Here is a 12,864-nt window from a genome sequence, read left to right as displayed (position 1 = left end):
CTGGCCTGCGTGTGTGTGTGTGTGTATACCCATGGTTTTTTTTTTTTTTTACTGAAACCATTCTGTTCACAATGCCTAACAATTTGAAAATTTACTCAATAATATAGAGAATATGTAACTGTGTTGTTAAATATTTTTGCCACTGATCAATGCTGCACATGGTTCCACGTTTTGTGTGAGACGCTGGTGTTGTTTCCAGTTTTAAAATATCATACCATTGCTGAGAACATCTTCATATAGAAACACTCATGCATCTACCTTGTCCTTTTTGCAATGCCTGTCTGAGACAGAATTGGGGACACACAGTCAGGCCAAGGAGTAGGGAGCTGGGTGCTCTCAATGTGGCAGAGACACCTCATTAGCTCCACAACCTGGTTTTCTTCCCTGCAACTCCCTGTGACTACCAGGTTAAAGCTATGAAGAATCCCTTCAACTCAGAGTATTTACATTTTTCTACAACTATGGATTTTCCTAGCCTTTGCCTGCTGCCTTTTTTTTGTTTGTTTTTGTTTTTTGAGGCGGAGTTTCGCTCTTGTTACCCAGGCTGGAGTGCAATGGCACGATCTCAGCTCACCGCAACCTCCACCTCTTGGGTTCAAGCAATTCTCCTGCCTCAGCCTCCTGAGTAGCTGGGATTACAGGCACGCGCCACCATGCCCAGCTAATTTTTTGTATTTTTAGTAGAGACGGGGTTTCACCATGTTGACCAGGATGGTCTGGATCTCTTGACCTCATGATCCACCCGCCTCGGCCTCCCAAAGTGCTGGGATTACAGGCTTGAGCCACCGCGCCTGCTGCCTTTTATAGAAAGTAAATCAACCCTAGGTTAAGTCATCGGATGTAGAGTGAGGACCCTCCTGAGCTGGAATTTGGAACGGGTTGCTGGCATCTGCAAGGGCGGTCTCTGGGGTGGTTGGGGACACATGGAGAGTGGAGCCAGCCTGCTGGGTTCAAATCCTAGTAGGCTGTTACTGGCTGTGTGGCTCCTCCTGGCTGCCATTCCCTAATCTATAAAATGGGAGGAAGGAGAGTACCTCCTCTACAGGGTTCCTGGGAGGATAAAGTGGGCTGTGATATGTAGAGTTCTTAGAACAGTACCTGGCGTGGCCAAGCTCAGTGGCTCACGCTCGTAATCCCAGCACTTTGGGAGGCCAATATGGGCAGATCACTTGAAGGCAGGAGTTCGAGACCAGCCTGACCAACATGGTGAAAAAACCCATCTCTACTAAAAACACACAGAAACTAGCTGGGGATGGTGGCAGATGCCGGCAATGTCAGCTATTTGAGGATGAGGCAGGAGAATCACGTGAACCTGGGAGGCAGAGTTTGCAGTGAGCTGAGATCGTGCCATTGCCCTCCAGCCTGGGTAACAGAGTGAGACTCTGTCTCAAAAAAAAAGAAAAATAAAAAGAAGGTACCTGGCACACAGCAGTAGTTATTTATAGACCTGAACTGCCTTGTGTTTTCTTCCCCAAGATAAAAGTATGAATATTTTTTTAACTATCGAAGTAAGATTAAATAGGAAGGATCGAAGCACAATGAGCAGTGAATGGATTAATCCTAAAACAACTGGGTCAATTGCCTAGCTCTTTGGAAAAGAAATCAATTCAGGTCCTTACAGCTTGCCATATACCAAAGTAGAGTTCAGACTGACTGTAGCATCACATGCAAGAAATAATCAAAGAGCCACACAGAAATAGTGATGAATCTGATCTCTGAATGAGAAAGGGCTTTCTAAGAATGAAAGCCACAGAAAGAAACGCAAAGGAAGGTGTCATGGATCCAAGCTCATAAATATTAAAATAATCTGTACATCAACTGAGTAGAGAACACACCAAACTGGAAATACGTATACCACAAATACCATAGATGAACAAATACCATTCATATATAATAAGTTCTACAAGTTAAGTTAATTTTTTTTTTTTTTTTTGAGACAGAGTCACACAGGCTGGCTTACAGTGGTGCAATCTCGGCTCACTGCAACCTCCACCTCCCAGGTTTAAGCGATTCTCCTGCCTCAGCCTGCCTGTAGTAGCTGGGACTACAAGCACGTGCCACCACGCCCAGCTAATTTTTGTACTTTTAGTAGAGATGGGGTTTCACCATGTTGACCAGGCTGGTCTCCAACTCCTGACCTCAAGTGATCCACCCACCTCAGCCTCCCAAAGTGCTGGGATTAAAGGCATGATTTTAAAAATTTGATTTAAACAACAAAATAAAACATTCCCAAAGAAAAATAAGCAAAGCACAAGGTCAATTACATAAGAAAAAATACACATGGGTGAAAAACGCATGAAAATTTTAAATTTATTTCAGAGTCAAAGAAAATAAAAAATTAAATAGACAGAGATAGCTTTGTTTTTTCCCTATCCCCAAACAAACAAAGATTCATTTCTTGGAATGTATGTTGTTACTTCGCAGGCAAGGTCTTAGCAACATGAAAAAAACCCGTATCCTCTGTGAGTATGCAAATTGCAACAAGCCTTTTAAAAAGCAATTTGACCCACATGTACTAAAAAGCTTAATGACAGTCTCTTCTCCACTCTTATCCCAAGCAAATAATCCGAAATAAGGACAGATTTGAGAGTAAAATTGTTCAGCTCAGACATGTTATTTTTGAGGAAATTTTTGTTTCAAATTTACCTTGAAGATTAGTTGAATATAATGCATTCGTGGTTTGAACTATTTTATAGCCGTTACAAATAGTGCATACAAAAGTTTAATGACATGAGAAAAACATTGATGCCATAATGCTTAAGAAGGAAATCTCAGGCTGATCAAACTGAATTTGCTGCTATTTTAGAGTGGAAGCAAGAGTTAACAGTAGCTCTGGGAGACGGAGAAGATGGTTATAATTACCTCGGGTGGGAAGCAGGACTTTGAGCAGTCGTGGGGTACTTTGTCAGACTTTCCCGACTTTCACTAATGTTAGGTGGTCCTTTTATCATTACAAGTAAAATAGTTACTAAAAAGGAAACAATAAAAACGACGACCAGCCTTGCCCCCCGGGCTGGAGTATAGTGGCACAGTCTTGGCTCACTGCAGGCTTGAACTCCTAGACTCAAGCAATCGTCCCACCTCAGCCTTCCCTCAGCTGGGACTATGGATACACACCGTCACACCTGGCTAATTTTGTTTACTTATTTATTTATTTCTAGAAAAGGAGTCTCACTATGCTGCCCAGGCTGGCCTCGATTTCCTGGGCTCAAGTGATTCTCCCACTTCCGCTTCCGGGTATCTGGGGCTATAGGCATGAACCACCTAGGTGGAAGTTTGCCAGAGCTGCTGTGTACAGCTCCACAGTCTGTGCACTGCACAACTCCATGGGTTGCCTTTGGCATCAACCACAGTATAAATGATGTCCCTTGAGCTGTATAGTGGGGGTGGCACTGGAGGTGACACTGTGATCATAGTCGGTTTTTTTGGAAGAGAGAAGCTTTTTGTTTTTACACATTTTCTTTTTAAAATAATAAATTCAACACATACATTCTATTGGAAATATAAAGATGAAAACTAAACTTACTCCAAATCCCAATTCCCAGATATAATCAGTGTTAACATTTTAAGGGATTTGGTTCTCTCACTCCTTCCCACCTGCTGAGAGTCACCATTTACAGATACATATTTCAGATGGACTATAGTGTTCAATGAAAGGAACCAAAATTTTGAAATTCTGCTTGGCAGCAAAAATTACCGTTTTTTAGACAGCTTTTTTTTTTTTTTTAAAGAGACGGAGTCTTGCTCTATTGCCCAGGCTGGAGTGCAGCAGCATGATTATGGCTTGAACTCCTGAGCTCAAGCGATCCTCCCACCTCAGCCTCCTGAGTAGCTGGTACTACAGGTGTGAGCCACTGCTGTTGGCTCCAGACAACATTTATTTATATATTTAGTCAGTCAGTCACAGCCTTGCTGTCACCCAAGATGGAGTCTAGTGGCACAATCTCAGCTCACTATAGCCTCAAACTCCTGGCCTCAAGCCATCCTCCCACCCCAGCCTCCCAGGTAGTTGTGACTACAAGCACATGCCACCACGCCTGGCTAATTTGTTTATTTTTTGTGAAGACGGCGGGGGGGTCTCCCTATGTTGCCCAGGCTTGCCTCGAACTCCTGACCTTAAGCAATCTTACAGCCTCAGCCTCCCAAAGCATTAGAATTACAGGCGTGAGCCACTGCACCCAGCCCACATACTCTTTATAAGGCTTAGGGCAGGAGTCACCTCCCTTAGCAGTTACCTCTGAATTCCCAGAAGGGGTAAAGAAGTTCTTGGCAGGGGCACAGTGGCTCATGCCTATAATCCCAGCACTTTGGAGGGCGAGGTGGATAGACAATGAGGTTAGGATATCGAGACCATCCTGGCCAACATGGTGAAACCTCGTCTCTACTAGAAATACAAAAATTAGTCAGGTGTGGTGGCGCATGTCTGTAATCCCAGCTATTTGGGAGGCTGAGGCATGAGAATTGCTTGAACCCAGGAGGTGGAGGTTGCAGTGAGCTGAAATCACGCCACTGCACTCCAGCCTGGTGACAGAGTGAGACTCCATCTCAAAAAAAAAAAAAAAAAAGAAATTCTCCTTGTTGGCCTTGGCATATCTCAGTCATTGCAGTAGACGGTGGGCTACTTCAAGGCAGGGAATGTTATTTATCTTTTGTTCATTGCATTTAGCACAGTGCCAGGCACTTCCCAGGCCCTCAATAAATATTAAATTACTTAATGATAGATTTGATTGCATAAATATTAGAACAAAATTTAAAAGCCTGGCAATCTCCAATCATGACGTAAAGCAAATATTCTGTTAAAACATTCATGACCTTAATATGTAAAGAACTCTCGGGCAGGCACAGTAGTTCACACCTGTAATCCCAGCACTTGGGGAAGCTGAGGTGGGAGGATTGCTTCAGGCCGGGAGATGGAGGCTGCAGTGAGCTCTGATCACACCACTGCACTCTAGCCTGGGGTACAAAGCAAGACCCTGTCACTCAAAGGAAGAAAAGGATTTAGAAATCTGCTCACGTTGTGTGAGCCTAAACCCAATCTGAGTACACAGAGAACAGAATGCCCTTTTCTCTCTTTGTTTCCATGGGGGATATAATCTGGAGGGAATGAGTATAGACGAGAGGTCCAGCAACGCTGCCTTTTACCCACGCATTGAGACCCCGGGGTGCTGGGGGGATGCGTACCCTATAGACCACAGTGCACCCAGAGATCCAAATTAGATCAGTCCTTACACGCTCCCCAAGACACATGCCTAGTTTCGGGGTGTTGCTGCTTTGAGGACTTTTGTCTATTTCGTCCACAGGTGCGTTCCATACACCTACAATGGTACTTAGCATAGCATAGTATCAGTCAGCGTTTCTGAACATAGAAATAGATGCTGCTAGAGCGTTTTATGATAGCAAGCGTTTAGGTATTTTTTCTTTTTTTTTAGAAATAGGTCTTGCTCTGTCGCCCAGGCTAGAGTGAAGTGGTACAATCCCAGCTCAGTACAGCCTGGAACTCCTGGGCTCAAGCGATCCTCCCATCTCAGCCCCCTGAGTAGCTGGGACTACAAGTGTGTGCCACCACTCCTGGTTAATTTGTTTCGTTTTTGTTTTTGTTTTCTTGAGACAGTTTTGCTCTTGTTGCCCAGTCTGGAGTGCAATGGCGCAATCTCAGCTCACTGCAACCTCCGCCTTCTGGGTTCAAGCAATTCTGCCTCAGCCTCCCAAGTAGCTGGGATTACAGACATGTACCACCATGCCCAGCTAATTTTTTGTATTTTTAGTAGAGACAGGGTTTCGCCATGTTGGTCAGGCTGGTCTTGATCCACCCACCTCAGCGTCCCAAAAAGTGCTGGGATTACAGGTGTGAGCCACTGCACCCAGCTGTTAATTTGTTTTAATGGTTTTGTAGAGATGGGGCCTCATTATGTTGCCCACGTTGGTCTTGAACTCCTGGGCTCAAGTGATCCTCCTGCCTCAGCCTTCCAAAGTGCTGGGATTACAGGTGTGAGCCACCATATCTGTTCTTCATGCCTTTATGCAAATAATGACATGAGAAGCTAACCCGTGATTACCTAGTTTATTAAAATCCATGTTGGTGCTAAGGCCCACTTAGAAGGCTAAGATCTGGATAACCAGATTTTCCAAGCCACTGAGAGCTTAGAAGCCACTTAGACGTTTAAAAGCCATTGAGAAGCTTGAGATCGAGGTAACCAGTGCTCCTATACGCAGCAGCTCCCTGTGATTGCCTGACATGTTGGGGATGGAGGTGCTGTGAGGGTGGGGTCCGAGCTGCTCAGGACGCAGTCAGAGACCGAGCACCCATGCTGTCCACCTTGAGACCTGATCTTTCTTGCTGCAGTGATCAGTGCACAGACTGGAGCCCGGTCCTCACTCAGAAATTCGTGTGTTGTTCCCGTCAGGAAGTCAGAACCAAGGCGCGGTGGAGCAGTGATTGGGAATCCCCACCCCTGCTAGCTGAGCTCTGATGGGTCGTGTTTTGTCTGTTCTTGCAGCTTCGCAACAACAAGGCAAAAGACGTCTGCTTGGACCAGGGGCCGCTGGAGAACCACACAGCAATATTGTACCCGTGTCACGGCTGGGGACCTCAGGTAGGACTCGTCTCTGACGAGGAAGGAAGTCATAGCACCATCTCGGGCCCACAGGGGCCTTGCAGGCCTTCTGGGTACCTTTGTTGCCGTCTACCTCGGGAGTTATGTATTCTGAGATTTTAAGAAGGCAGGAGTCTCTCTGGCTATTTCTCTGAAGCAGCTAGGGAAGAGATTCATAAGTGGTTGTTGCAGCCACACAGATTTTTTTTTTTTTAAATAGAGTGTCACTCTGTTGCCCAGGCTGGAGTGCAGTGGTGTGATCACAGCTCACGGCAGCCTCAACTTCCTTGGCTCAAGAAGGCCAGTCGCCCTGCCTTCTTAGTAGCTAGGACTGAAGGCTAATGCCACCATGTCCAGCTCAATTTTCCATTTTCTGTCGAGATGGAGTCTTAACTCTTGGCCTCAAGGGTTCCTCCCACCTTCGGCCTCCCACGGTGCCGGGATTATAGGCGTGAGCCTCAGCACCCAGCCCCGGTTTTGCGTTTCTGATTCCTGGGTGGTGCTGATGCTGCTGGTTTGAGGAACTGGGACTTGATCCAGAGGATGTCAGGGAGCCACTAGAAGGCTCCCCTGGGGGTGGGCAGGAGGTGTGTTTAGACTGCAAAGAGCAGCTCCAGAGGGGACTGTCTAAGAAGCTGCCTCTTGGAATAGACCAGATGAAAAGCCCCTAGCCAGCCTCAGGCTGGGATGGCCAGGAGCTGGAGACAGGGACTCGTGGTCCTGGGCCCAGAGGGCTCGAAGAGAGGGGACACAGAAGGTGGGAGGCCACACCCAGCACACTTCCCACACCAGCTTCCCTGGGTACCCACAGCCTGTGGCCCAGGCAGCAAGATCCCAGAGGCTGAGCCGAGGGCAGTCCCACTCCCGGGCCCATGGCTGTGCCCATCACCCTCTGAGGCAGTTACGCCAAGAGGAGCTGTGGAAAGAGCACTTAACTGCCAGACTCTTCTGAATAAGGCACACTTGAATGGAGCACTCAGTCACGGTGACATCCTAAGAGCTATGGCAGTTAGATACTGGCATAATCAAAAACTGCCGAGGACGTCCACTCCTCCTGTGAACGTGGAACAGGGTAAAGACGGTCTGATCCCGGAGCTTCCCCAGGTGGCTCTAAGAAGTTGCATTTTGCTTTGGGTATTTCAGGGGAAGGTTTCTAAAGCCACTCAGGAAGCTCTTGGGTGAACCTGACAGCTGGACTGTAAGGCCTCTGTGTCTGCCTTCTGTGGCCCTGTGGCCCCTGCCCTCCCTGTCTGGGCTGCTGTGCCTGCCTTCTGTGGCCCTGTGGCCCTGTGGCCCCTCCCCTGCCCATCTGTCTACCTCAGCATCTCTAACACCCTGTGATGTCCACACCTCCAAGCTTAGTCTGGGGCAGACTGCTGCGAACTTGACCTTCCTTCCCTTTCTGTCTGGAGCTTTTATTTCTCATAGCCCCTCCTCCATCAAGCTTCTGCCCTGTGGGGCCCTGATGGACCAGCAGGAATGCCTGGATGGCCCACTTTCAGGACATGGTCGAAACTTTTGTTTTTGTGTTTTTGGAGACAGGAGTGCAATGGTGCAATTATAGCTCACTGCAGCCTCGACCTCCTGGGCTCAAGAAAGTCTCCCACCGAGGCCAGGCGCAGTGGCTCATGCTTATAATCCCAGCACTTTGGGAGGCCAAGGCAGGCAGATCAGGTCAGGAGTTTGAGCCCATCCAACACAGGGAAACCCCATCTCTACTAAAAATACAAAAATCAGCTGGGCATGGTGGTGCACGCCTGTAATCCCAGCTACTTGGGGAGGCTGGAGCAGGAGAATCACTTGAACCCGGGAGGCGGAGGTTGCAGTGAGCTGAGCTCGTGCCATTGCACTCCAGCCTGGGCGACAGGCAAGACTCTATCAAAAGAAAGAGAGAAGGAAGGAAGGAGGGAGGGAGGGAGGGAGGGAGGGAAGAAAAGAAGGAAGGAAGGAAAAAGGAAGGACAAAGAGAGAGAGAGAGAGAGAGAGATGGCAGGGGAGAGGATCTGGAACTCCAGACCTCAAGCAATTCTCTCACCTCCGCCTCCCAAAGTGCTGAGACTACAGGTGTCAGCCGCTGTGCTTGAGCCTGTGGTTAAAATTTAATGAAGGTTTTTCACTCTGAAGGTGACCACCTACTACTTCCTCCCCAGGCAGGAGCCAGACATCAAATCTCCCTTCCCGCTGGGAGCTCAGCGGCACTCCCAGCACAGCGTGGCGCCTTCATTAGGAAATCTCTGGGTTTCATCTTTCCCAGCTCCACCTGTGTGCGGAACTTTTCCAAGTGAGAGCTCCTGCCATTGAGCTGATTAGATTGAGTTGATTTAGAACGGCAGACCGAATTAGGCTGCTCACGGCTCCCCCTGGCTCTGGGATAGACACTTGTTCACTGGGCCCCGGCTGCTTTCCGCCAGCTGCTTTTTAAAAAGTCAATCCAATGTTGCTTTCTGTTCAGCCACGTGTCCTGAATTAGAGCACTCTTGGCACGGCTCTCCAGCTGCCAGGCTGTCCCTCTGCTCACTCATCAAGGCTCCCCCGCTTCCCAAACCCACTCCTTTTGTGCAAGGAGTCCTGTCGTCCAACCCAAATCCTTCTAAACTGCGTCCCAAAGTGCCACGGGTGCAAACAGTGGCAGAATCAGAGCTCCTATAAACAGGCAGCCCCCAGCAGTAGGAATTGGTGTTCCAGGGACATCACTGGCTTCATTAATGGACTCTATGTTGTAATTTATTATCAAACAGCAATTAAACAGATAAAATGGGCATGGAGGAGGCTAATTTCCTGTCTTGAAACATGTGTTTGTCAACAAGATATAAACGGTTCCTGGCCACTCCGAGAGTCTCGCTCGCTCGGAAATGCCTGTCTCCTTGGTTTTGGCTGGTTACTAATTTGAATTAGACAAACATCCGCTTCTTTTTGGAAGCCTGAGTTTTATTTAAAAATAGAATGTCAATGTCGGACGCATTGGCTGACCATGCCTGTAATCCCAGCACTTTGGGAGGCCAAGGTGGATGGATCTCTTCAGGACGGGAGTTCAAGACCAGCCTGGCCAACATGGTGAAACCCTGTGTCTACTAAAAATACAAAAATTCGCTGTGCATGGTGGCACACGCCTGTAATCCCAGCTGTTTGGGAAGGGTGAGGCAGGAGAATCGTTTGAATCCAAGAGGCAGAAGTTGCAGTGAGCCTAGATCATGCCACTGCACTGCAGCCTGAGCGACAGAGAGAGACTCTGTCTCCAAAAAAAAAAAAAAAAAAAATCAAGGCTGCAGTATGTTGTAAATAGACTCTCGGTGCGGCAAAGAAAAATCAGCCCTGAGACAAAGAGTCTTTCAACGACACAATTCTTACTTCCTGGAACCCAGGAAGGGTCCTCTCACTCACCATCTTGCCATGAGAATAAAGAACAGAGGAAAACACATAAATTTACCCCTTACACACTTGGGGTCGTCCTTCCTGCTGAGTCTGATCTCCATTGGCTGGAGCCAGACCGCACCATGTAAACTAAAACCCGACTGGCTAATAACTGGAAACTTTATAAACAGGTAAAAGCCATGGAGAGCTGGGACATGCCTGCGAGCATGTCCAGCACAGGTATCTTGGTCAAAGGACAAGGAAGTCGAACGTACTACGAGCCTGTAAGCACGGCGTGTCTAACAGCTACATAGGATAGGGCCTAACAAAGAGTTCTTAGCACACTTACGACTTATCCTTTAACAAGAAAGGAGACTTTGAAGAGGACTTTGACTTCCCACACCCATTTCTGTTTTTGGTGACATGTTTAATCCTTCCAGCTACGATGTCTGGTAGATAGTAACCTCCTCCATCCCCCCTCCAACTTGATTGATTGATTGATTGATTGATTGATTGAGACAGAGTCTTGCTCTGTGGCCCAGAGTGGAGTGCAGTGACACGATCTCTGCTCACTGCACCCTCCATCTCCCAGGTTCAAGCAATTCTCTACCTCAGCTTCCTGATGACTTTATTTTTTATTTGAGACAGGGTCTTGTTCTGTCACCCAGGCCAGAGTGCAGTGGTGCAATCATAGCTCACTGTAGCCTCAAACTCCTGGGTTCAAGCAATCCTCCTGCCTCAGCCTCCAGAGTAGCTGGGACTACTGGGATGAACCACCACACCCAGCTAATCTTTTAAATTTTGTAGAGATGGGGCCTCACTATATTGCCCAAGCTGGTCTCGAACTCCTAACCTCAAGCAATTCTCCCACTTTGGCCTCCCAGAGGGCTAGAATTATGGGTGTGAGCCAGCTTGCCTGGCACCACCCACTTTTTCTTTTTCTTTTTTTTTTAATTAATGAGAACATGGAGATTCAGAAAGGGCAATGCCAGTTGTGAAACCACTGTCCCATAACTCTTGGTCTTGGGTACTCTGCTCTGCACCTGGTGAATTCTGGAGAGCACCTCCCATCCTGGAGCCCCTCAGTGTTCTCCAGGCCACAGTAAAATACCGTGGAAAGACTCAAAGGAAGCAGAGAGGAATGGAGCGTGTAATCCCAGGTTCTGAGGCTGGAAGCATGAGACACATTTCAGGGAAGAATCACGCAGTTGGCAGAAGCAGGTGGTTCAGGGCAGCCAGGAGGGGCGGAGCATGGAGAGCCACCAGTGCTGAGATCAAGGACTGGGGCTTCCGTCCAGCATCTCAGGTGTGGTCCACTAACCCTGTGAACCCTCTGGGGACTTATTGCAACTGCTGCTTCCAGAGTCCAACCCCAGACGTAGCAGAGGTGGGGCCTGGGATGCCACATGGTCGCAAGCGTTACCAGGTGCTTTTCTTTTTCAATTCACAACTATATATTGAGCATCAATTTTGAGAGCTTGTTTGGAGGTATCAGCAGGGGAGCGAGGCTACTCATATACCCTTGACCAGGGACTGGGCTTCCTCTATGGGGGATGGTCATCCTCTCCGACCAAGCATGTGGTTTCAGGAGGGACACACATGGAGTGATGAGGGAGGAAGAGGACACCCACCTGGCCAGCCCGATCAGGTGAATCAACCCTGGCAATCAGTGGGGTGACAGATGTCACAGCCCGGTCACCCTCACAGCCAACTGAACATGTTTTGGATAAGGCTATCTGTTAGGCTGTATAGGTGGTGACCATATGCCCCTGTCTGCTCAGGACCGGCCCTGCTTAGGCCTCGTGTCCTAGCTTAATTTGTTTTTTAACGTATAATACTATCTTAGTTTTTATATAGTTGAGGGTTTTTTTCATTTTAAGGTAATATTTACTCTTTATAATATATAATTTTGCAGATCTCAGCAAGCACCTATGATTAAGGAATCACATAATAATCAAGATACAGAGCAGTTCAGTATTTCCACGAGCCGCTGTGCAGTGCACTCCTCCCTCTGCCCCTGTATCCTTCTTTAAAAGATTTCTTCTGTTTAGAGACAGCATCTCACTCTGTCACCCAGGGCGGAGCGCACTGGTGCAATCAGAGCTCACCGTGACCTTGAACTCCTGGGTGCAGGCGATCCTGCTGCCTTAGCCTCCTGCGTAGCTGAGACTAGTCACACACCACCATGCCAGCCTTTTTTTTTTTTTTTTTTAAATTTTTGTAGCGATGGGGGTCTCACTGTGTTGCCCAGGCTGGGCTCAAACGATCTGCCAACCACTGCCCCCAAAGTGCTGGGATCAGGGGTGTAAGCCAGTGCTCCCAGCCTTCAACGTGCTTTTATACACATCACAGCCACATTTGAGGGACTGTTCATAGAAGTCGCCTGTACACCTGCACATGTTCAGACCTAATGCGTTCCTGCAGATTCTGATGCAGCCTCGTCCCTGAGCTGAGACTCACTGCCCATCCATCCACAGCCCATACCACAGACAGGGTGTGACTGGCAGGGTCCACAAGAAGCAGCCCTGGTGATTTCAGTGGGCACTGAAATAGCCACTGGCTGTCATGAGATGTTGGTGAGGTGAGGTACGCACTGTGGGAAGGAGTTGGGGTGGCGGTTATCAAATGAACGTTGGGAGGTGTCAAGCTCTGTTCCCAGGATCTTTCTGATTCAGACCTTTTTGGCTCAGGGGAGGGCATTAGTGACCCCTCCTGTTCGTCCTCCCTGTCAATCAATACACTTTCCTCCTCCTCTCCATCCGTTTCCGAGAGACCCACATTTCTTCTCTCAGTTAACTCATCACCAGAATGACAGATGAGATTCTTTTAGCCCATAATTAAATTCAATCTGATCTTGGACTCATTCTCTGATGGCTTCATCTTTTAAGCGATACATCATCCAAACACCTTGTCATTATGA

At 47.9% G+C, this 12,864-nt stretch overlaps 1 protein-coding gene across 2 annotated transcripts in view; it reads left to right on the top strand.

Moving 5' to 3' along the window:
- Positions 1-12,864, top strand: part of GALNT17 (polypeptide N-acetylgalactosaminyltransferase 17) — a 568,205-nt gene that overhangs the window by 529,746 nt on the left and 25,595 nt on the right. For both annotated transcript variants that reach the window (XM_002743912.6, XM_078354172.1), the window contains one exon: positions 6,498-6,593. In XM_002743912.6, coding sequence (XP_002743958.1) covers positions 6,498-6,593 — 96 coding nt within the window. The remainder of the gene's footprint in view (positions 1-6,497; positions 6,594-12,864) is intronic.

Source organism: Callithrix jacchus, chromosome 2, assembly GCF_049354715.1.
Source record: "Callithrix jacchus isolate 240 chromosome 2, calJac240_pri, whole genome shotgun sequence".
In the NCBI taxonomy this organism is placed as follows: domain Eukaryota; kingdom Metazoa; phylum Chordata; class Mammalia; order Primates; family Cebidae; genus Callithrix; species Callithrix jacchus.
The sequence above is the reverse complement of the archived record's forward strand: the minus strand, read 5'-3'. Positions and strand labels throughout refer to the sequence as shown.